Raw genomic sequence first — 24,385 nt, forward strand, 5'->3', positions numbered from 1 at the left:
TCAGCACTCATGCCCAGGACTATTTTATTTCCTTCTAGTCATTGTCTAAGCAGAAAGTTACTTGTTAATTTTATCAATCAAAAGATACATATACACATTATCTGTACATGCATATACACACACACACATGTGTATATATATAATTATACAAGGAAGGGCAAGCACATGAAATTGCTTAAGACATTCTCTTGGAAGATTTATGGATGTATTCAAGATGAGAGGTACAGTTAAAGCCAGTCAACAATACAAGGTGTGTTTTAGAAAACAAACAGGAACCTAATGCTCTTATTCAACTCTGTGTCATTTGCTCAGACACGTGCCTGGACCTTAAATCCAGCACTGAATGCTCCTTGCTCCCAGGCCACCTCTGGTCCCACTAGAATGAGTGGGAATTTGTTTTATGAGAACAGGTTTGGGCTCTTAGGTGTGCGTGGCCCATGCTGGAAATACCAAGCAGAACAGCTCCAACATTAAACCCAGCGAGTGGGCACACAGCTCAATATGCACGGTCTTGCCAAAATAATTTCACCTCTGGGGGGGATCAAAAAAAAACCCCAAAGCAGCAATTGATCTTGCCAACTGTACACAGCATGTTCCCTTCTGCTGATGTTCTAAAGCTAAGTGTGCCATTGGTAATGACATCTGGAGCCTCGGCAGCAATAAACTAGCAATATTCCATTTATTAACTAAAAGCAGTATATCCTAGGATTAGCATGAAGCTGGTTTGTAAAGAGCTTTGGCATCCTAACATAAAAGGAGTTTTATAACCTCTTTATGTACTTCAAATACATGAATTTCCAATATATTAACCATTTCTGATGCTTTAAAATGCACTTTGCAATTTTTTGTTTTTAATGAAGAATGGCTAAGTCGTAGGCATTTTTTCCCACTTCAGGTCTTTTTCCAGTGCTTTTCATTAGCAGGTACTTACAGGGCAAGAACGGAGAGGATGAAGTAGAAAAGTACACTTGTAATTAAGTTATGGTAGATCCACACTACCCACTTTGAGGCAGTGTGATTTTCCAGCGTTTTTATCCACTCAGAGACTGCAGCATACATAGAAGACAAACCTCTGAAAGGACCACATTCTTCTGAAGGTTTTAACCTGGAGGCATGAGAAAACAGCTACTCAAAGCTTTGTATATTAACCAGTGATTGAGGTACTAGTGTGATTTTGTACATCAAGATGCTTGTTAGTTTGCTATAGCCCTCTGCTCTCTTTGGATCCTCAGGGAACTTCCATGATCTCTGTTTGAGTTTTAACTTGGGTCTATCTCCAGCGATTAAAATGCCCACCCCAGACCAAGCAGTGAGAGATAAGAGACCCCGCTGCGACAGATCCATACCAAACCCTGTAATCACAATCCTGACCTAAATGCAACAAGTCAATCACTGCAGCACAAGCTACAGCAAATTGTAAGGCTGGGTTTTCAGAGTTTCACCACAGGTGCTTAAGGGAACCATCATTTCACCTTGCTTTTGAGGACATGAGGCACCACTGATTTTCAGTACCAACAGGGTGCGGTGAAGTAAGGCAGCCCATAGCAAGAAACAACACTTTCAGGTAGACTGAAATAGGAAAGTGTTGTTCACTATGAGATGGAACCACTCCACAATGTCTGAAATTCCCACTTGCCATCTGGAAATGTTTGCTCTGAAATATTTCATCCTGCCTGGTTTCACGTGTAGCCATCCATCGTACTAAATACTGAAATCACGTGGCTGAGAATTGCCAAGGAAAAGGGGTACCCGTGCTGCCCTCCTTACTGGGACCCAAGTAATGTGCACATAAACAAAGCAGCTTTAAAATACTGGTAACAATCAAGATGCACTATTGAAGAGGTCAGCACTTCCTGCAAAAAGAGCCTTTGAAATTAGTAAATAATCCAGAAGTTGAGTTTTTCCAGGTGTTTCTTGACTGCAGGCCCAGCATGGCCTATAGCGTAAGTCCAGGAGCTAGGACTAAGTCACATAAACTTTTAAGGAGGAGGAAAAGCCAAATTTGCTGTCACATTTAAATAGGAACCCAAAACCTCAATGAAACTTTGTTTCTCCTCCCACTTTCTTACAGTACAAGATGCTGTGTTAATCACATTCTTGCAAAATCACCCATCATGTGTTGTTTTCAGAACACAGCACATCTCATGAACATGTGAAACTTTGCATCAGCAATTAATACAGCTTGGAAAATGCAGGTTCCTTTGCCTGGTATGAGGTCACACAGGATAATAAGTAGGCTTGAATGCCAGTGCTCTTCTGTACCTCCAGACAGTGACTCCAATGACAGACAGGACTCCAACGAAGGAAGGGAAAAACAACAGGAACATGAAGGATGTTGTCATTTGAGCAGTTTTCCAGACTTTGCGAGGGGGTTGGCAATTCATCATCAGGCTGACCTTTCAAGAGATGAAGGGACACTAGCTCTTGGAATGGTGTTATCTGCCACTTCTACTCAGTTTAAGTCAATCCTGCTGAAACTGCTGGCAGCAATTGCTGGCATAGCATCTATCAAAAGTTGCCAAGAACTACTTTTATAGGAATTTGATAGATATACTGTAGTTTTCTAACTTTCAAGAATATAAATTGTAAAAGGCAACATGAGGTTCTGCTGGGTTCTTCAGGACTCTGTTGGGGAGAGTTTGCTTTTCTAGCGTATGCAAACCCACGGTTCAGGGAAGTTTAAATCAATCTTTCCAGCTACAGCTTTGTTGTTCTACATTCAACACTATAAACTGTTCAATGACCCAACAAACAACCTCTCATCTAGTCATACTACTGAGACAAATATTTTTGAAAAGAAGAAATTTCCACCATGATCTTTAGCTGAATTGCCACGATTACACTTGGATAACTTGCCAGGGGGGAGGTGCTGCTGGGGAGTAAGCAGGAAACCAAAGTCACAGCCCCAGGCTGAGTGTCTATATGACACATGCACTTGTACACCCTCAATTCTCCAGCCTTTCATTTTACTACTTTATTCTCTCCCCTCTCTAACTGTGCTCTTAACCTTTCCTATGACCCTTCCACAATTCCCTAACCTCCCCAAGTTTTACAGGTTTGTAAATCAAGAGCATGCATCTAAATTGTGTTCCTTTAAAGCAAACCTCCCAGACCCTGATCAACCAAACTGCTCCTCAAAATATAAAACCTCACAGCCTCCAAACAAAACCAGCACTTCAACACAAATTCTGCCCAGATGTCATACACTGTAAGTTTATGATGAATACATGTAAAGCTTGTTACCTTTTTCACAAAAAATACTATAGAAAATGATATAAACTGGATACCAGGCAGCAGAGGTGAGAAGAGGATACCGATCCTACAAGAAAGAATTTATAAAAGAAAAGTTAAATCTTCACTATTGACCACACAGGTCTCAGTGCACTGAAAGCAGAAAATACCACACAAATTTCATATAAAGTTAGCCCTTGGTTAAGCACTAGCTTGTAAAAATACGCAACTTCAAACATACATATCTATGTACATAACTGCAAAACTCTCTTATAACGGGAGTGACGTACTCATTTTTAGAAATAAGGCATCTTTTCCAGGGTTTAATACTGAGATTATTTCAACAGGAACTCTATTCCAGTGAGGAAGTAAACAAAACTCTAGGGTGTTCTTTTTATAGGCTTCTCCCAGACCAGGTGGCCACAGGGTGAACTACTGACTCAAGTTATTGTTATTACCTGCATAATCACAAAGAGAACTGGCAAGTCACAACCCTTACAAAGGTACTTAATATGTCATCTCAAGCATTTATCATTTTCTTTCTCCCATGATGGAAAGCACCCAGAAATGCGTGAGTAAGAACATTCCATGATATTTCTAAGTGTAAATGAAGTCTTGGCCATAAATGTAAGACTTACCAGGTCAAAGTCTGTGCATAGATCAAATCTAAAACATTTCGTCCAATGTCAAATTCTGGCATCCCCAGGCTCACACAGAATGTTGTTCCAATAATTCTGAGGGGAAAAAAAAAAAACCACAGCACAATAGCATTTGCTAAGTGACAAAACCCTTTGCAGAAATCTCTACAAATGACCCCCTGAATTCAAGCATCAATGACAAATTATTCAGGGGCTGCATTAGCCACGTCATGCAAAGCAGCCACAGCTTCTTGATTAGACAGCACATAAAAAATTAGAAGTTGGCAAAAGTAGATTCCCATAACACACAGTAGAGTTGAAACAAGACCTAGGATATTCTTCATGCAACTCAAAAAAAAAAAAAAAAAAAGAGATGAAAAAAAGGGATTTGTAGCTATATCAGAAAAGTCTGCTTATGCTTAAACAGTTGAAATGGCAAGTTGGCTCAGTACAAAACTGTAACAGCTTTTCGGTTCCCAAGTCCTTAGAATCTTCAGCCTCAGTCAAAAAACTGAATCTTTTACACTGATATTCTTAATATACCCTAAAGTATATCCTACTTCAAACTAACTGAGGTTGCAAGTAGCTAGACATTTGCAGGTAAGCAAGTATTCCTACTGAGAATTCCTACTGAGGACCAACAATCCCTTTTTATCACCTCATTTTTCCTGAGTTGGGAAGATTCAGTTCCTGCTTGTCGTAGCAAGAACAATAAGGATTTTGGTAACTATCCCATCTTGCCCTGAATACAGGTCTTGGTACCACCATATCAGCTGCATCACCGACAACATTTTAGGGCTGGGATTTCAGGGCATTACTCTGAATACATACAAATAAATATGAGCAATTGTATTTTTTATCTTTCACAGCTGTAAGTCCAGTGCTTTTGCGCAGTTTAGTTGAGGACTCACATCACAGCTGACACTGCAGTTCTGGTACTGCAACCTTTCGCTGGGAGGTGGTTTCCTATCTGATCAGGATGGGAACAGGAGGATTAAAGTACAATGGCAAGAGCTGTGGAGGGAAAGTCTTCAAGGGCTTCTTAAATGTGTTTTTGTGTTAATTTAACACAAAGTTTACAAAGTCCTACCTTGTAAACCACCCTTGTTCAGGGCAAGCAATGGATCTCCTACACAAGCAGGGCAACCACTTAAACATTTTACTACGTTAAGTCATAGATAATGTTTGGCAATAAGAAGGTACACACAGCAGATGTCAGAAATAAATTACTTTTTGCTTACATGCTTAGCTGTGTTCATGTTCAGTTACTCAGTATTTTCTCACTTACTATGCTGCAGAACTCTGTACTTGAGAATCACGTTACATCCTTAATGGGACTGATTTAAATCAGGTTTTAAACTTGTGTGCACTCTGTAGACTGACATAGCTAAGAGGAAAAAGTTACCAGGGGACATATCAAGGCAAGTCAGCAGTGGGCCTGTCAATAGGCAGAAAAGCAAGGTTTTCTGCTTGAGACGCCTGGTCCTTTACCACCCCATGCAGGAGATCCATGGGAATACGATGTGCCTTCCTCCCTGCCTGTGCTTCCATCTCCAAAGGTAAAAAAGGACACATTGGAAGAGCAGAACGGTACACACCCGGACCTCCTCCTAAGAAGGACCTGCAATATATGCAAGGCATGTACCCAGAGACTGTGCCTGGTAGAGACAACCAAGGAAGCACACAACAGCCATGCTTCTGTTGGACTTTTCCTTTCCTCACATTGGAAAAAAAGACCATGTCTTTGGTTAAGGAATAAAAACAAGATTAGAAAAGTAGTACTCACCTTCGTAAAAACTCTCCAAAGAAACAGCCAAGCAAACAAAATATGAAGTCAACTAGAACAAGACGATAGATATCTTGGCCAATCTGTGTTTCCCAGCACTTTAAAAAGCAGAAGAAAAAAAAAAAGTACATCCAGAAGTCAAAAACCACGTGATTCTAACATTGTTCCCAAATGCTTGAGCATCTGAAACTTGAGCTATGGATGAAAGATTTGCTAACAGCCTGACTAATCACAATCAGCCTCTCATTGACCAGTGCTGCGAAACAGCTGAGACCCGAGCTGGGCGATTCATTCTTTCCTACAGTTCATTTCTCTAAAGAAGGTAGTAAAAAAACGTCAGGGCGGCAAATTCAGCTTTCCAAGACACTACACGTACTTCTCTTTGCTGGAGCAAGCCTCTTATCAAAGTGATTTCTAACCTGGCATTGTGAGTCAAAGATTTGTATTTTTGCAACTTTACCTGTGATTCTGATTCAGCCACAACGTTAACCCAGTAGTAGCACAGGATTCCAATGATTGATATTTTCAGGATGATATTTCTAAAAATAAAAAGTAACAGTAATTGTGCTGACAGCTGGTCTGTAAGCTCACTAGAGGGAATGATGGCAGGATGACCGTTGGTTACGCTGTATTACCTCTTCTTATAACAACAATAGCACCGCAGGGTGCCTGGACCAACAGGAGCTCTCCTCTGAGCTTGGCTCCATTATTATTCTTTTGTCCTGGCAGAAGGGGAGCTGGGCATGAGAATCTGGGCAGACACCTCTGCTAAAAAGGCTGCTGGTTGGGTGTGTGGGTTCCACAGGGCAAGAAGGTCTGAGGGGCATCAGGGGTTACACGGTGTTAATTCCAGGCATCTGTATTTAAGTAAGACCTCCCCTCTTTTCTCTCCCCTTCCTTTCTCTGGGGGGCCAACAGCCCAGGAGTCACTGAGGGCAACTACAAACAAAACCAAGCCCAGTGTCACAGTGTGCCTAATTGAGAGGGAAACCATACCCCATCTTCATGGAGAGATGTAACACTCTAGGAGGTTCACAGAAGACAAACAAAACATGGAGGGAAGCATACATGCTTCCCTACAGAAGCCTTTGGAGAACATGAATTCTTCTCCATAGCTCCCTACTGTCCACCACACCACCTAGACAGCCTGCTGTCAAAAAGAAGAGTCAGACAACTTCAGGCAAAAAGCGCTACGAGGTGGTAGCAACAAATACCTGATAATAGTGACATAGATGTGGTGTCCAGGAGTCTGATATCTCTCCAGGTGTCCAAGCCACGAGTAGAAAAATGGGATGAATGCATTGAGGAGAGATGTGACAATAGGAAGCACCAACATAGCAGCTTGGCTCTCTTGGTCATTTTTATTTCCTGCCACAAACAGCTTAGAGAGAAAAAACAAACAAACAAATCAAGCAGAGAGCCTTAATCAAAATGCTGCTGCAAGTTGTTTCTACAGGGCAGACACCTGGCACACCTCCTTGTCTGTTCTCTGGTTAGGGACTATCATGTTTTACGGGCCTATGCCCAGCAGCACAGCAACCCTCTCCCCTTTGCCTGCATTTCGTGGGAGCAAGGGCAGGAGCCCCAGCTTAAATGCAGCTCTGAGGCAAAGGAGAGGCAGGCCTTGCCGAGGCTGCTTCTTGCCATTTCTTCCAGGGTCACCAGATGCACTACCCCTCAGATAGCCACGAGCCCAGGCAAGCAGCTGCTGGGGTGAGGGGAGAGATTTGCTCAGACCCCTCGGGTTCTGCGCTCTTTCAGTAGTCCCCAGTGGTGCAAGTCTTTGCAAACCAGCTTTTTAGGTACAGTAGCATTTGTGTTTGCCTTGGCAGAAATACCAGCTATGCTTCCCTGTGGTCCTAGCAGTGAACAGACCACTGCTTGCACTCAGTGCAAGATAACCATGTGGAAAACCACATCTCCAAAATCTGTCCTTACCTTTAGGTTATTAGTGGAGAGGAAGTAAACACCAGCACAAGCACCTACTGCTGTTCCCAGGGAAGCAATCCAAGAAACAAGATGAATAACAATATGAACAGCTCTTTCTTTTACAGAAAAATTTAGTACTTCTCTGTTTACTTCAGCGAGGTCTTCCTGCAAGGAAACAATTCCTAATGAAGAATTCCTTACTCAACAGCATAAAGCAAAACTTGTTTCAAGTAACTACTTGAGAGACTGAATGAAAGATTATTTCTCTAGAAGACTGGCAGAGTAATATCCTGAGAACATTTACTGGACAACTCCTACCCTAAAAGTCTTTTCTCAACAGTTACACTGCATTTCACAGATAATATTAAAAGCCTGCCTTTTGTTTGCCAAATGGTTAAATAGCAGGAAGGAAAACCAGAAGAAATATTCTGTCTGGCAAATATTTAATAGTCACAGGGACTCATTCAGTAGAACAGAAGCACACAAATATTTATATGTAGCTTAAAGAGAAAAGAAAAGCAAGTGGCTAAGCCAACTCCAGGAGTTCAAACCAAATGAGATGTAATAGGACAATTTAAGCCTATTAGGAACAGGACTAGCATGCCTGAGTCACTCTGCCAGAGACTTGTATGTGCATACACAAATTTGTGTGTGCAAATAAGTCTCTGGCAGAGCAATTCAGGCATGCTAATCTTGTACCTTTCTACCTTTTTGTACCTCTCTACCTTTTTGTACCTCTCTACCTTTTTGTACCTTTATTTGTGTGCTGAGATTCTTCTGTTTCAGCTTCACAGCTTTTTCATTACTTATATTGAAGTCCCAAGTGCAGAGAATTTTGCTAGCATTTCCAGAGTATGTCTGAAGGTCCATGAAGTTCTTGCAGAAGGATTTTGCCATGCTGCAATAAAAATCAAATTTGTGAGATGCCTAATGGGGAAATACATCAAATCTGTACAGCAGGGCAAGAAGGGAGATCTGTCATTTTTTCTATCCCATCCCAAGGATACTGGACCTGCGTTAGAGCATGTCACATATGACAACATGGAAACTAACTTTAATATGAGAAACGTCTCTCACATTTCTTTCTCCTAGTGGTTGCTGACAATCTTTAACTCTGGAAGGCCACGTCAATACCAGAAGATATTAGGAGCAACAGCTTACAAAAGTGGGATCATGATATTCATTGGTTTGAACTGTGATTCTCTGCATTTTCCTTGCTATTTTGCAGTTATTCTTCAATTGTCTAATAAAGGTTTGGCTCTGGAAACTGTCTTTTGAGCAGAAACTTCTACTTAAATTCTACACTTGGAAATAGGACTTACAGAAACACACTCAAGCAATCGTTACTGCCAAATATTGACAGGGTGGGGTTTTTCTCTTCCTGTTGGTTTGGGTTTTTTTTCACCTTAATATAAGTGAACTAAGAATATATATTTAGCTTACCTGAACAACAAGGTAAAAAAACAGATGACAAAATACAGTCCAACGGTGAAAATATAGGCCAGCTGCATGTTGTAAGATGGACCATTCTGTATTTTATGGATTGTAGCATTGGTGTAAAAGCCATAGTAGAGTACTGTTTGTTGAAAATAACCCTGAAAAGATATAAACATCATTCAGAATGTTTGCTCTCACCTGCATATGGTGGGAAGTGCCATCACCTGAAGCCCAATGCATCAGAATGAGTTCCAGTCACCTCACTCAGAGTCAATGTTTGTTGCAGCTTCTTTTTCAAATATGTACTAAATATTGTTTCTAGTCACATGAATTTCTAAGTCCACCTCTTAATAAGAAGCACTTTTTTACTCTACTGTGAGTTTTTTAAGTAGATCTGTTGAACACAGTGCTAACAAATCTGTTGTTACATACTTACAGCTCCAGTGAACAGCTCCAGACCCGTGAAGGAAAGGTTATTTGGTTCTGCTGCAACAAACTGAGGGATTGTGATGAAACTGAAGTTTATGAGGAATGAGAAGATGTTGAAAGTTAGCAGCCACTTCAAGAAAATAAAATAAGAAAGAACACTTGTTCCAAAATTGGCACCAATGATCTTCAGAGCCCTGTGCCAAAACCACAGCAGGTGAAAATATTCAGACAAGCTATTTCCAAATCGCCGGAATGACTGAAGTGCAAAAGAGAAGAAAGAGATGAATGTCAGTGAACCATCCTAAATAGGACTGAAATTCACATAAAAAGGCCTCACATTTTTTACAGTTCCATTTTGATGATACGAACAGATTTCCCCCACTACATGTACCGTAAGATGCTTAACTGGTATTCCTAAGTGCTACCATAATGCAAGTCATTATTTATGAACACTGCAGCAATTAATTGGTTCGTTGGTAAGTAACATAAAGCAAGATACCAGATACCTCTGGTGACAGCGATAACATTGCACCTAAAGTGGTTTACTCTCTTGTGACTGACAGAATGTTGACACTTACCACTGCTGTTCCCTGCAGACACTGTGTACAGCAGGAAAGTTGACTACTTGATTTTTTTGTTATTTCTTTAAGAACTTTATTCCTGTGGAAGAGCAGGGCAGGGGATGACAAGCATTATAAGTATGGGTTGCAATTAAAACACGAAGCCAAAGAAGCAGCTCCAAATAGTTTCACACATGCACATGAAGAGTTAATAAAACATGGAGAGGTTCTGCTAGTTCTTTTTCTATTAGCTGATACCACGGCTCTTGTCCATGCTATGACAGTATGTTCTAACCCCTCCACTAACTCATTCTGGCAACAAAATTTAAATATATTCTGTGAGGAGACAAAAGAACAGTTGAGACCATGTGGTCTCTTCTCCATTTTCATTGGCCAAGGTTCCTTTGAAAAGAAGTCTCAAGTCATCATTCATAACCAAATCTCAAGGCCTTGATATTCTGTTTTATATTACCATGAGTTAACTCTTCTTATCCAGAGAAAGAACAATGAACCACCTTTAAATTGTTTTCCCTTGCAAGATGTTAACTTTTTAAAAGTGCATTAAAAGTACTTTCAGTTCTTTCAAAGTGACAAACTAAAGCTAAGCAGATGGCTAACACTCATACTTGATAGCTAGATGTTGAAAGTATAGTGTTTCTAAAACAAAACAGATGAACTTTTATTTTTACCTGATTTCTCTCTTTTTTTTCATGGTCTCTGGCATCTTTTGGATTGCTTTAATCCTTTCGCTGGTAGACATACTTGCAAGGTTTCCAACTAAATCTTCCTCTGCATAAAAACCATGACAAATCCAAATTTTGGGATAATAATACAGTAATTCTTATACAAAACCTGAAATGGATATCATAACATTCCCCATTTGCACTGCTACCAAGGTGTGGCAAGCTCTGAGACTTAATAATACTCCCCAGAATATCCTCAGCTCCATCAGTACTCTAATACAGATGTAAGCAGTACAATACTGAATGTTTAAAACTAAACATCACTTGTCTGATGCTTGTTTAATGTTAACACAAAGAGCTGCAATATTAAGGAAAACGAAATACTGACAAACTCCAAGTTTCTGGTCTATTACTTGATCACTGTTTGATAGTTACATTTCTGTGATGCCACGTATTGACTTGAAAGCTAATTTTTGTTTTATTTACTCCATAATTTCAGTTGATGCTAGTGCCCAAACATAGTGCTACCTATGAAATAGGCAGAACTGTATTACTTGACAATCAGGCTGGTTTTGCATAATTGGAATTTGCTGCTAATTCTAGATGCAGTGGCTGAAAACAATCCATTAGCTGGTCAAACAAGTTCTAATAAAGAGTTTAGCTTTTCTTTCTACAATTTAATACATATTCACACTGTGCTGTGCTTCATTTATCATGGGATCTAAGAGTGCTACTACAGTTTAAAAGATTAATCATTAGTGTTAACACACAACCAAGCTGTCCCCATAACCACAGAAAGACTGTACATGAAATTCTGGTGATAAATCAAGAATATTACCAACCACACCATCTTTGTGCAAGATGCTATTCAGTATCAAACCATTTATCTAAACCCCTACCTTCTTTGCGCACTGGATCTATTTCAAACAGGCCAGAAGAAGCCATGAAGATCTCATCAGGTGGTCTTCTTCTGCGTCTCCGAGTAAAGCTGTCTAAATAACATTAACTGTTTAGTAAGCCCAGATACTCCTGAAAAGTTGACTTAAGAAATTTAAATTTCGCTTGCGCAGAAGCAACTTAAAAGTATCCCCTTCAGCGTCACTACCTACATGGAAACACATAGTCCCTCACTCACTCCTTTCCTGGTTATGCTTGACGACCATATGCAATTTTTCAGATCCATGCTGGAAAAGAGCTACTAAGCCCAGTGTTCAGCTGCCACAGAAAACTTCATCAGTTAACCCATTCATAAATGTGCACACTGATTGATCAAGACTTCATCCTAGAAGACAGGTCCTTCCTTTAAAAATCCTTCCACTGACTTCAGAGGGACTATTTTAGAATCACACTCAATCTTGCTGAGTAAGTTTTATGTACCAGACTCCAGTTTCCCCGGGGCTAAAATGCAACTGTTCTCTCAACCTTCTTTCATCCAATTATTCAAACATGGGTGACTATATTCCTTAAATGCATCTGCCTTCCAGCTATGAAGCAGATGAGTTTATCCACAGCTTTCCTTGCCAGCTAAGGGCCAGTCTGTGCAATGTCTCCCTTTTGACCTCAGCTTTCTGGTGTGGAAGGCCCCAACTGACTGACACTCTTGCCAGGTACTGCGCATGGTGCGGGCTCCTTCACCATATTTACTATTTAGATCTAATGGTCCCCTGAAGTTAGTGTCATTTTCACTTTGAGCCAACTTTCTTTGTGACAATTAAAAAGAATCCAAAAAAGAAAAGCATAGAGAAGCATGCATGCCTCCCTGTGGAGCTACTTCGTGAACTTTCAGCACTCAGACATTTATCCTCTAGTTAACTTTGTTGGAAATGCACTCTCTCCTTCCTATCAGGTATTAAAAGCCACATATGATAGTTAATGTTTGGAAATGTCCTATTTCTGTGGTCACTCATGGAGCGAAGCATTTCCAGGTACCAATAAAATCATTGCTTTTTAATAAAAACACAGTATTTTGCTAAATCAGATCTTAAATTAAAGACCATGCTCTTAAAGATGAAAAAGAAAAAAACCTAAGAATCCCTCACTTTGGGGGCACAGAGAGATGGTTCTTCAGGTAATAATTCCAGAAGACAACTCTTATTTACATTCCAGAAGCAGCAGACAGGAACCAAACTGGTTGTAACAGAAAAATTACAAGATATGGGAAGAACAGTTCCTACCCAGAACATGAACAATGAACTACTATGCTAGCCTAAAATAGAACCCAGATTACACTATTCCAGACCCCTTGGATTTTAATGAATGTAAATATCTGATTATTATTATAGTCTAGAATTTACACGGAGACAAGGTAGTGAAAAATTCACTAAAGAGTCTCAAAAACTCATCCTGTGCTTCCTTTATTTCCTCTCACAATGAGACTCTTCAGATAACTGTGTAAGTTTGTTTTTACATTGATCCACTTACAGAGAGTTTGGGTTAAAATGGGTAGGCATTATATCTTTCATTGCTCAAGAAACATAGATCATCACCTGCAGAAAGATGCTGAAAAATTCAGCTGCAACTATGTAGGACAGTAAAAGAGAACATATATTCTATGATTCTTTTTGTTACCTGAAAATCTTCATACCTGAACCAGAAGGATTTTAAATATTTAATTATTTTATGGAGGGCAAGACTGACATGCAACATTCTAAAGCACCACAATCATTATGTCTTACCTTCTGATACATCGGAAACTCTGTGGGAATAGGAGCGATCCAGCGGATGGAAGGCAGGAGGTGGGGTGTACGCCAGCTCTGGCTCAGGCTCAAAGGAAGGATTATCTGTTGAAGGGAATCACAATTATACAGAAAGTTGTATGCTGCTATGGATTATTTACACACACAGAACATCAGCCGTATTGACCTTTACTTTACTTTTGCTTTACTGCAAACACAGCAATATACCCCATTAACAAAACTCCTATATATCACTCCAATGTACATCCTAGTATTTAACAACTATTGCAGTCCATTTACCAATAGGGTAATACAACAGACACTTCATGGATCTGTTAATAGAACATCTGAACTACTTCTAGGAAAAAGAAGAAAAAAAAACCCACAAAAAACCCCCACTGCCACCAGATACAAACATGTACAGAGCTGAGTTTTCCAGAGCTGCAGGACCCCCTCAGGACAGAGTAAGCCATTATTTGTTCTGGTGCTTCTGTAAACTGTTCACATGAGAAATTACATACATGTGGAACTTCCATATGGACTTCTGCTTAAGACATTAGCTCTTGGTAAATCTTCGCTGTATTCAGAGCCATGTCTCATGGAGGCCATTGGAATCTCCAGAGGGTAACTCTGTCCTCTTCCACTCTGCTCTCCATAGGAACCATGCAGTGAAGAATCATAAGGGGTTTGGTGAGAAAACAGATTCTTTTGAGAACTCCTCCTATGTGAGCAACAAGAAGGAAAACCCTGAGTGCCACAAAAACTCTAAATAGACATTGTTAATAAATTGTTACCTATTATCTTCAAATTTGAGTACATTATAAAGCAAACTGTGATATTGAGAGGTATTTAGAACTCCAACATCAGAACTCTGATTTGGTCATCAACTGAATTAGAAAGACTAAGACTTTTCTCCACTTTAAGTTAGTTTGGACTCTACCTAAACAGAAATAATTTCTTGGAAAATGACGATATCCAAGGTTATAGCACATTGTGAAAATTACTGGAACTAAAAGATATCCATGACATTATGCCATAAATCATAAAATACATTTAAATTATGAAATTAAACTAACACATAAAGAGCAAACATGCTATTTCTCTTGAATGCTGCCTTCCTGATAACAGCTTTGAAAATCTGTGTCCGAGAATGCAAGCATAAAGGAGGGATTAAAAGAATTCCACAAATTAAAACTCTGGAGAAAAAGTTTCTCCTTCATATAAACAGATAATTTAATTTCTTATAGCACAGTCACAACAGCAAAATTAAATAGACTCACCTTCTATCAATTTCAAGTGTCTCTGAGAAGTGGTAGTCTGGATCTTCAAAGGCTTCATTGTAATGATAAGACATGACAAGTCCTTCGTGTGAGAGAAGAAATCTTCTTTATTTTTGTCTCTACTGCTTCATTAATATGTTCATGAGAAGACTGATCACAGACCTAATTACAAAACAGATGCATGTACATATAAAATGAAAAGAAAGGAACTTCACTTTTGCATCATTGCTACACTGACAATGAAGCCATGTTTTAGAAGCAAGGAACTTCATTTTTGCATCATTGCTACACTGACAATGAAGCTACATATAAAATGAAAAGAAAGGAACTTCACTTTTGCATCATTGCTACACTGACAATGAAGCCATGTTTTAGAAGCGTGTCAAAGTGTTGAGAAGAAAATAACTTTTCTCTTTCCTCCTCATACAGGAAAAGCCAAATACACAAATTTTCCTCCAAGTACTTCATTTCCAAAACCAAAAAGATCTACCCACATCCTTACTATCAGTGGCATCTCTAAGCCTTACTTATGAACAAGGGACCTCCTGGACCACTCCTACGTACAGAGCTGATGTAATCATCCACTTTTAATGACGTCTTTTCTAATGACTTAATGTCTCGATCCTGTAAATAGATTTGGTTTTAGCTTTATTTCTCATCAAGTGCTCCATTTTAGTCTTAAGCGAACCAGACTTGGTCAGAGTTTAACATGTAGAAGTTCAGGTAAGTCAGTGAAAAGGGAAACTTCCATTAGAAAAACAGAATCCAAATTAGACAGGCAGTTCTTGCAATTAATAAAAGTCATACTCAAAATCAAAAATGACGTAATTTTTAGCATTTGTTCTTAAAAACACCATGCCAAGTTTGATCAGCTGGCAAGCTATTCAAGAACAGGGAAGGAAAAAAATCAACAATAAAGGACACATCTGACAAAACTCATCAGATCTTGCTTTTATCTCAGCTCTACTCCTAGAAAATCAAAGCTGAATCTCATTTAATGCTACAATCTCAACCAACTTTTCCGTCTACAGTGGTTTTTATTTGTGATTTCTACTGCAATATAGGAAGTAACACATGAAGAAAAGTATTGTCAGAATGGATAATTGTACAGTGTATAGTTTCTGAAGTCTTGTCAAAATCTTCTCTTTTTGCCAAAAGCAGCTTTTAAATTACTACTGTGTCATTTACATACCTAAAGATCTTAGAAGACAGTCTAAAATTTTGCAGTGTGACATACAGTTCTAAAACACTGCCCAGGTTCTGCACACTGACTCGCAAAGAGATCCGCATATAAACACAGGTGATCGATTGAATTCAAAGTCCTACATTTAAATCAGAACTTTGTCTGCACTTTCATTATAGCATGGAGCACGCTATGAGGCCCACATCTTTAGCAAACATTCAGTAAAAAAGCATACCAGGCAATCTGAATATATGGTACGTCACTCATCCCCTCTGTAAATACTGGAATGTGATTACTGCCAACAAGAAATTATAAACATGGCCTCTCCTAGGCAAAACTTGAGGGTTTTTTCAGGCAACAATTTCACAGCTACAGAGACAGAGTGAGATTCTCACGTATTCAGGAAAGTAATTAGCAGAGCCTCCTCCCCTTATCTTTAAAGAAAACCAAAAAAAGCTCCAGGAATCTAAGGCTCTTACATAAATGTCATGAGAAGTTTAAATCTCCTGAGAGGTAGGTTTTCTTTGACAGGAACCAGTTAGCTCTTGATGATCTTTTGAGAACTAGCTTAGAATATATATGAAGTTTTATACAAACTTCAGGAATTAGTACATTCTATCCTTATACTCTATTAAAAAGCATGAAAAGAATTATTGCAAAAGATAATCATGGTCTTCTGCAAAAAGTTGCTTGGACAACTAGATTTCCCTCTGTAAGTGTTTTACATTTCAAATTGTAATGAAAAGCTAAAGAGGAAAAGATAACTTTCTCAGGGGAAGAAAATTCTTAGACAATTCCCTTTGAAGAGTGTGCAAAATTACATTTTTCTACTTTTTAACTGGTTTCCCAGGATCCCAACTCACTCAGGCTCAGCCATCCAGAAAGCTGGGAAACCTGCCAGCAAAGCAGCTGGAAAGCTGACCACTGATCTACACACTGATCTAAACGTGCCTGGTCTTCAGTCAAACTGTAGAGAGAACGGATATTTTGATGGAAATGTACAGGTTGTGTAGAATCAGCATTCTCCAGAAGCAAGCTCATAGGAAGCATCCACCAGCTCTATCAACCAACTTGAGAAAGGGCAAGCAACCAGAAGAAACAGATCAGCCTGACTAAAAAATACATCCATCACTTCTTTCTCTTACTCATTTTAAAGACCTCCAGGCACACCCGTAAAGGCTTGCTAAGACACTCACAGAAGCCCAAGACAGTCACTTGGTTCCATCATTAACCACTTTACTTCCTTTGAGCCTTAAGATCTGTTTTATGGCAGGATTTCTACGAAAATCCACAGGGACATTTATAGTCTAACACTGAACGCAGCATGTTCTGCCACACTGTTTTTTTCTCCAGTCCCAAAGTTTTAAGGATTTTAAATAAATTCCCCCTGTACACTGAGGCAAATTCAAATCTTTGCATTTAATTTCTGAAAAAAATGGAGATTTTCCTCCTGCTACCTCAGAGCATTAGATCACAAACTGTGAGGCATTTGCAGTGAGCAAGAACGTGAACATGGATAACCCTTGTGCTTCTTCATTGAGGCTGCAGTCACTCAAAGATTACTGTGCTACTTGGTACCTAAACGTTGTCCGGTGGGATGGAGGTGTGTATGAGCACACACACTCAGGTTGTGGGTAGGATGCCAGTGGCGTACAGATAGCATGGCAGGGGCATACAGGCAGCACATCAATCCACACACTTCCTCCATCCCCAGCCCAAAGATCATGAGAAACGCTTCCTGTCAAATCAGATGCCAACATTATGGGTTCAGTTTGGGGTTCGGTGGACTGGCATTTTAGAAATTTCTGACCAGTCACAGTTCATCAGAATGAGCACTACCTGCTTCGGGTTCTATCTGAACCACCTCTTTCTTCTTTTTGACCTATGATGGGATGCAGTAAACTACAGCTCCAGGAAAAGCTATGACACTTAGACTTAGCTTTCCCTTTAAAAAGTTATTTTCCAGAAGGAAAAAAACAATAAATATTTGGAGAACAGAGGTCATTTGTGAACGAAAGATAAAAAGCAGGAGCTTGACAAATCTTCACTTTGCAGACTGGTGTCCATTTGTTGGACAACATCTTGGATTCCAGCAAGCAACTAGACAAATCTTGTGTCTCCTCCTCTGGAGGACAGAAGAGTTTAAGATCAGTGGGTTTAATAAACATCAATATGTAAATAAGTTACAGGATAGGTGGAGAGTGAGTGCTTTCCTCTTAGATCATTCAACACACACTGTAATGATATAGAACAGGAAACTCCAAGCACTGCAGACTCAAGCTTTTGGATAATTTCCCAGAAAAATAACTGCCTTCACGTCACAGATCAACAGCCTTGACAACATACTCCGGGTTAGTTTCATCCATTCCCGTACAGGTAACTCCCCACTATAGACATTAATCCTCATTTAGAATGTAAATCAAACAAACATGAATGTCTTGCTAAAACAGCACTTTGTCCTGGTATCAAGTTTCAGGAAAGCCACTTAGATCTTCAAGTCCTTTACCTGTAATCCCTCAGTAAAAAAGGGTTACAGGAAGTAAATTCTACTTACACACATCTTGAAGAGGAATGGAAACAGTAAGTTCCAGAACTTTATCACAGTAATAGAACTCATGGAAGAATTGATTCAGAAGGTTGAATGTGCTCTATTTCCATAAAGATCTTTTAGTTTTGTAGGATACGACTGGACAGGGCTTCACTGTTATCCAAGTTTCTTTTATTCATGAATCTCTGTCCTGTTTAACATGTCCCACACAACTTCATACTGAAAAATCAGATTGATTTCTGGAAGCCAAAAGTGAGCTTGAGGGACAGACCAGAGTTAAAACTAGATTAACATGCTGCATCAGCAACTAGGTTCCAGTACTGACTACTACTCTTCCACTATCTCAATCCCAACAGTTTCAAGATTGCTGCAACAAACCAGGAAAGCCTCTCAGAAAATCTAAAGAGCTTGTGAACTGATGCTAATCAAACACAACATTCACGAAAAACTGATCTTTAATTGACATATTAGCAATTAAAAAAACATGACTCATACAAGGAAGTGAAAGCCACTTACCTTTTCTGTATATGCCAAAGTACCCAGTCTGCACCAAGAAACGCTGCCTCTTAAAGGCCTTCAGCTGTGGTTTTATTGATATCAGCAGGGTCAATTACAGAAGCCAACTTCAACTTTGTTATTTTATACCTTCAATTTTAGCAACACAAATCGTGCCCTTGCTACAGAAGATCTTCCCAGTGAAAGAGATGACGTGATAGCACTAAAGACTCATCTGCTCATTACTGTATAGGCAAAAGGACAGACAACCAAATTGGGAAGGGAAAGGAGAGTGACAGCATCCCCATTACAGTCGCAATGCTGCTGTCTCTCAACAGCTTGTGGAAACTTGAGCTCACAAAGGAAGGTATTTCCTAGTCCCATAGCGCAATCCTACCTACCAGAATTCAGATCCCAGCCTCCCTGAACCCCCAGCCCTTCTTGGTGAGAGTGAGGTGCAGGGTAACCAGGCAGGCTGGCAGAAGCAGGCAAAGCAGTGTTTGTCTGACACGAGGGACCCGTCCAACTATCTCTGCCCTCAGCTGGCTGCTCCCATTGTCTCCAGCTCCTGCTTCAGTGTCATGAGCTCTGCTCCTTATCTGTTCTCTATCCATTTTTTGCACCTACTCGCTTCTTTGCCTTGTCCGTTCCATTTAACATTCCTCTTGTAATTTCCTCTTCCTTCCTCCCAAATATACTAAGACTACAGTATTTTCATCCTGTTCACTTGTTTGCAAGTTAAATCCCTTTTATCACATGTAGCTGCTTAGATAAGACTTTTGGAGAAGGACTGCCAACTACTTTGCAGTATCTCAAGCAAGATTCTACTTCTTCACCTGAGTTTAGACACCTTTATTATAAACATGCTCCTGAAACATTGAAAAAAAAAAAAATCATTACAACATACAGTTAAATTTTAGTGTCCAGTAAAGTGTCATAAAGATGTGGCACGAGCTTCAGAGTTTTTGCTTAATGGCAGTGGGTGAGAGTTCAGATACTTCATTTAATTCTGTGAAATTTATTGTACCCTCCCCTAATCTGCCACACAAAGCCTTGCTTCTCCACACAAAAGGCCCATGGGATCGCAATTCTTATGGACTGAAGTACACATCACTGTGATTTTGCATTATCTAATCCTTTCCTCAGAGACCCCTTAGAGAGCAAGTTACTCTGTGTTTGCTGCTTGGTTGCTTTTATGTTCTTAACTCTGACAAATTGCAAACTATGGAAAAACTATGAACACTGAGTAAAGAGGAACAATCAGGGATATATAACTACTAAAATTAGTTATAGGGAACTGAAGAGTACGAACAGCATACCTGGCAGAGAGAGGAAAGATTAACAAGAATAAGGAACCACAAACAGAACTTTTCATTATTTTTTTAACACTTGAAAGACGTTACCTGTCTCATAGTCTCACCATCATGGGGAAAGAAGGCCAAGGCAAGAATCACTTCACATTGGTACAAGTCAGTCTTGTGACTAAGTTTCCAAAAGGCAGACTATCATGCTCTTTGTGTATAGCAGGACTAAATAAATCTTGCTTTGCAAAACAAGTTTTTTAAGTCTGTCTATTAACCAGCATTACCGGCTCCTTGTATTTGGAGGAAATGTCTGGTTACGGAAAAAAAAAGCAAGCTGTTTTTGAGTACCTTTTTGGAATTAGTTTTTTGCTTTCAGTGAGAAGGCAGCCCATCACACCAGGTCTATTAGAGGTACGAGATACTGTTTACTAGAACAGTTCTAGCGTTTTGCCTTAAAAGAAAGCTTTGTTCATTCTGTGCTTGCAATGGATACCTATCCAGTTTAAATGCAACCTTCAAATTATACTTTAATGAGCAGTATCAGTTATAGGAGTGTCATTCACAAGTTCAATTGGAAAACCTTAAGAACTACACATATGGTCATTTTAGATAATAATCAGGGGTTTAAAGATACACAATGTTGTTGAACTAAAAAAAGGACATTGTTCTGTTTGTAATTTCTAGCTTAACTTCCTGTTAAGATATTGTGATCTTACTATTATTTGCACAACCAGCATTTAAGATGGTCCTGAGGGAAAACAAAAGCTATTCACAACATTCTAGGAAATCAACTAAGAAGCTAGAAAATGGCTGGGGAGAACTAGTCAGAAGAAAAGAGAATCAGTTTTGTCACAGAGTTTCTCCTAAGTCTTCAAAATCCTTGTACGCAGTTTTCGCATTGTTGAACAAATACTTTCACATAAACTAAATCCTTTTTTTCAGCCACAATACAGCTACGTTAAAATGCAGTGTAACACGTTAGTATGTTAGGGCTACGTTCTACAATGAACATACAGAAGCTATGCACTGTACAAGTCACAATGAGAGGCTTTTTTACAAAAATGTGAAACAGGACACTGCCGTTGTGTGGAGTTCCTGTTATGCCAGCACATACAGCCATACCGTACCTCTTCACCACTTCATGGCAAGAATAAAAGTCCTCCCAAACAAGCATACTCTAGGGGGAAAAATAAACCAAAGCCAAATAAACCAAAGCTGAAATAAATTGTTTTGGGTGGAGTACTGACATATCAGCCTGGAACGGGTGCCATTTCAACTACACTGTTTAGCACAGCCTCTTGGTTTGGGCTGGGAGAGAGTTAATTTTCTTCCTAGTAGCTGGTATATTGCTGGTTTTTGGATTTAGGATGAGAACGATGTTGATAACACACTGATGTTTTAGTTGGTGCTGAGCAGGGCTTACACTAAGTCAAGGACTTTGCAGCTCCTCATACCACACTGCCAGCGAGGAGACTGGGGGTGCAACAAGAAGCTGGGAGGGGACACAGCCAGTGACACTGACACGGCACTCACACTTGGAACTATCACACCTTGAACATGTTCTAAAGCTAAGAACTGGCTGCTTCTGGTACATGGGGCAGGATCAGGCTGCTGTGGGTCCCAGGACTGGCAGAGGAGACCGCAGTGAGGCGAGGTCAGTGGAAGCAGAAGTTAGCACAGCTCCCTTGGGCTGCTCGCAGGTTTGCTTACTAACAGAGCATTTCTAAGGGACAGAGACTTGGCGATTAAACCTTGGATGTAAAGATTTGGCTTTTAGATGAACATTTAATATTCTGCATAGAAACACTTCAACCTTTGTTGGTCAGGGCACAAAGGAAGAGACCGGAGAAAAAGAGAGCAGTATTTAAATAGCATGCCTGTGTGGTTTGACCACAACACGTGAATACTTAAACCTGAGACTCTTCCCATTTATTTAATACAAAAGTACTTCTGGCTTCCCGTTACCTACAGTAACATGCAAACACCTGCTATTTGGAAGATGCAGTGCCACGTTCATTCACTAGCTAGCACACTCCAACACGAAACCTACACCAAAGCAAAAGCAGGTATCACGCTGCAAACTGGTGATCCCAGCAAGGCTGGTGCAACAGCTCACAGCCTGAAGTGTGGCACACTGGCTAAACGCATCAGGGAAGGATGTGGCTGTTAATTCCCCACGGGACCAACCTCTCCAGCTGAAGACAGTGGAAGCTCGTATGTGACTAACAGAGTGATAAAGCCATGACGTGCCACGCAGCACGGCTGATACCAAGGTCAGGGTGCTGCTCCGAGTGGCTATTCACCACCCAGACAGCAAAAGGCAAATACATCCCTGAGTACACATACAGTACAGCCCTGTAAGTTCTATCACTCCAAATTAACAGCAAGAATTATTAAACTTCATAACAGTTTAAACTGGACCTGTCAGGCAGTCCAGGTGACTCCTCCAGGCCAGGTGCGTGGACAAACCACCTTCCAGCCCCGCCACCGGAGAGCCGGTCCACACCTTGCCCGGATCCCAGCCAAGCTCCAACCCCCGGCAACTGCATCGCGCCCCGCTGCCGGCGACCCCGGCTCCACCGAGCGCTACCGGGATGGCAGAGCCGCAGCCCCGAGCCCCGGAGACGCCCGGTGCCGGCCGCTTACCTGCCCGCTCCCTGCTCGCCCGCGCCAGGTGCCTCGGTGTCCGCGGCGGGAGCCCCGGGAACCGGCACCCCGCCCCGCCCGCGGCTCCTCCCGGTCCCCGGTCCCGTCTCCGCCCTCATGCCGGGGGGTACCGCCGTGGCTTCTCTTCCCCGCGAAGGGGCTGTGCACGGCGGAACTGTACCCCCCGGAAAGCAGGGAGCTGAAATCCTGCTCTTACAGCTCAAAGACAGAAAGGAAAACAATAATAAATAAAAAAAAAAAGTCAATTTCATGTTACCTGCCGAAGGACGTGTTGTATTATTTCTGTTGGATCTCCAAGATACTCAGTCTCCTTCCTTGCAAGGATTACAACGGGCTTTGCTTTTGGCCTGGATCACAATAACACCATAATAAAAGGACACAGAGAAACAGTTTTCAGACACATGATGTGTTACCTTTATCCCTGGATTAATCATTTGTAGAGTAGAGATAAAGAATGATCTTGACCTCACCTATTTTTATTTGTATTTAAGGAAGGCTCATCTAGGGGTGAAAAAAAAACCTCTCACACCAATACAGGCAGTAATTAGCAGCTCCTGGATGGGAAATTTAATACCAGCCCCGTCTTCCTGTACTCGGTGTAGAGACCAGAAGGAACTTCTCCTTTAGTGTGACACAGAGATTGTTATCTTTCTTGTCTTCCTCCTCTGTGTGTCTTCCTTCCAAGTAGACGTGGGCAAAACTATGGGCCGGACAAAGCTACAGCTGAACACCAGGCAGAGTGAAATACAGGGAAGCCAATGAAGTGCTGGGGTGGTGCCTTTTGCAGGAATTTCTGTCCCAAAGCAGCTCAGCGGGGATGCTCCATGACTTTAACTTTGTGGCAGCTGGATGCTGCCAGCTGGACTGGGGGTTACCCCAGCACACCCACCACACACCAGTCACTGCCAGGCAGGTGCCCAGTGCCCTTCCCGAAGGCTAAGGCTGTCCTCTGAACGGAGAGGCAAATGTGGGGCCACCACTGGGACAGGCACAGGCAAAAAGGGAACAGGGTAAGGGCAAGACTGGCTCTGCTGTCCCAGACCTGTGCTCTGCACGATACTTTTTTTCTAATACTGTACAGAATTCTAGAATCCCAGCCACTTTTGCGTTAATAGAGCTTGTTATGCCATTTTGACAGATTTCATCTGCCCAGAAAAACATACATCTTAAAACTTCCAGCAACTATTCCAAAGCAACTTCTCTGGTCAGCAAGATTGAAAAAAACTAGCCAAATCAACTAAAAATACCCCCGTCGACCTTTGGATGAAAGGCACCCTCACTAGCCAGCAGGGAATTGGTAACAAATCAATTTGCTCCGTGTTCAGAGGCTGTGCTGTGGAATGGCGGAGGATCCCTTCTACCAAATGGTTAGTGCTTTTCCAGATCCTAAACCATGGAAAACATGTCTATCCTCTACCAGACACATTCAACATAGACTTAAGTGAAGTTTTCTAATACTACTTTAAGATTACATTTTGCCCAAAGCAACATTCCTGGCATGACTGCAGAGGACTTGTCTGCAGATCTCTCCTACTGATCC

At 40.8% G+C, this 24,385-nt stretch overlaps 1 protein-coding gene across 4 annotated transcripts in view; it reads right to left on the bottom strand.

Annotated features, from left to right (window-relative positions):
* TMC5 (transmembrane channel like 5) overlaps positions 1 to 24,385 on the bottom strand; it is a 29,612-nt gene that overhangs the window by 3,573 nt on the left and 1,654 nt on the right. For 3 of the 4 annotated variants that reach the window (XM_014936702.1, XM_014936701.1, XM_014936698.1), the window contains exons 1-18: positions 22,825 to 22,881; positions 14,649 to 14,810; positions 13,890 to 14,089; positions 13,369 to 13,473; positions 11,593 to 11,685; positions 10,700 to 10,799; positions 10,029 to 10,110; positions 9,458 to 9,706; positions 9,028 to 9,179; positions 8,338 to 8,482; positions 7,594 to 7,749; positions 6,870 to 7,036; positions 6,116 to 6,194; positions 5,656 to 5,753; positions 3,870 to 3,965; positions 3,244 to 3,319; positions 2,263 to 2,396; positions 932 to 1,105 (exon numbers count right to left, since the gene is read on the bottom strand). In XM_014936702.1, coding sequence (XP_014792188.1) covers positions 932 to 1,105; positions 2,263 to 2,396; positions 3,244 to 3,319; positions 3,870 to 3,965; positions 5,656 to 5,753; positions 6,116 to 6,194; positions 6,870 to 7,036; positions 7,594 to 7,749; positions 8,338 to 8,482; positions 9,028 to 9,179; positions 9,458 to 9,706; positions 10,029 to 10,110; positions 10,700 to 10,799; positions 11,593 to 11,685; positions 13,369 to 13,473; positions 13,890 to 14,089; positions 14,649 to 14,722 — 2,180 coding nt within the window. In that variant the 5' untranslated portion in view covers positions 14,723 to 14,810; positions 22,825 to 22,881. Of the gene's footprint in view, positions 1 to 931; positions 1,106 to 2,262; positions 2,397 to 3,243; positions 3,320 to 3,869; positions 3,966 to 5,655; positions 5,754 to 6,115; positions 6,195 to 6,869; positions 7,037 to 7,593; positions 7,750 to 8,337; positions 8,483 to 9,027; positions 9,180 to 9,457; positions 9,707 to 10,028; positions 10,111 to 10,699; positions 10,800 to 11,592; positions 11,686 to 13,368; positions 13,474 to 13,889; positions 14,090 to 14,648; positions 14,811 to 22,824; positions 22,882 to 23,101; positions 23,193 to 24,385 lie in introns of those variants that run through there. The other variant, XM_014936699.1, reaches the window with a different exon arrangement.

The sequence above is a fragment of the Calidris pugnax genome, unplaced genomic scaffold (assembly GCF_001431845.1).
Source record: "Calidris pugnax isolate Ruff unplaced genomic scaffold, ASM143184v1 scaffold17, whole genome shotgun sequence".
NCBI classification, from domain to species: Eukaryota; Metazoa; Chordata; class Aves; order Charadriiformes; family Scolopacidae; genus Calidris; species Calidris pugnax.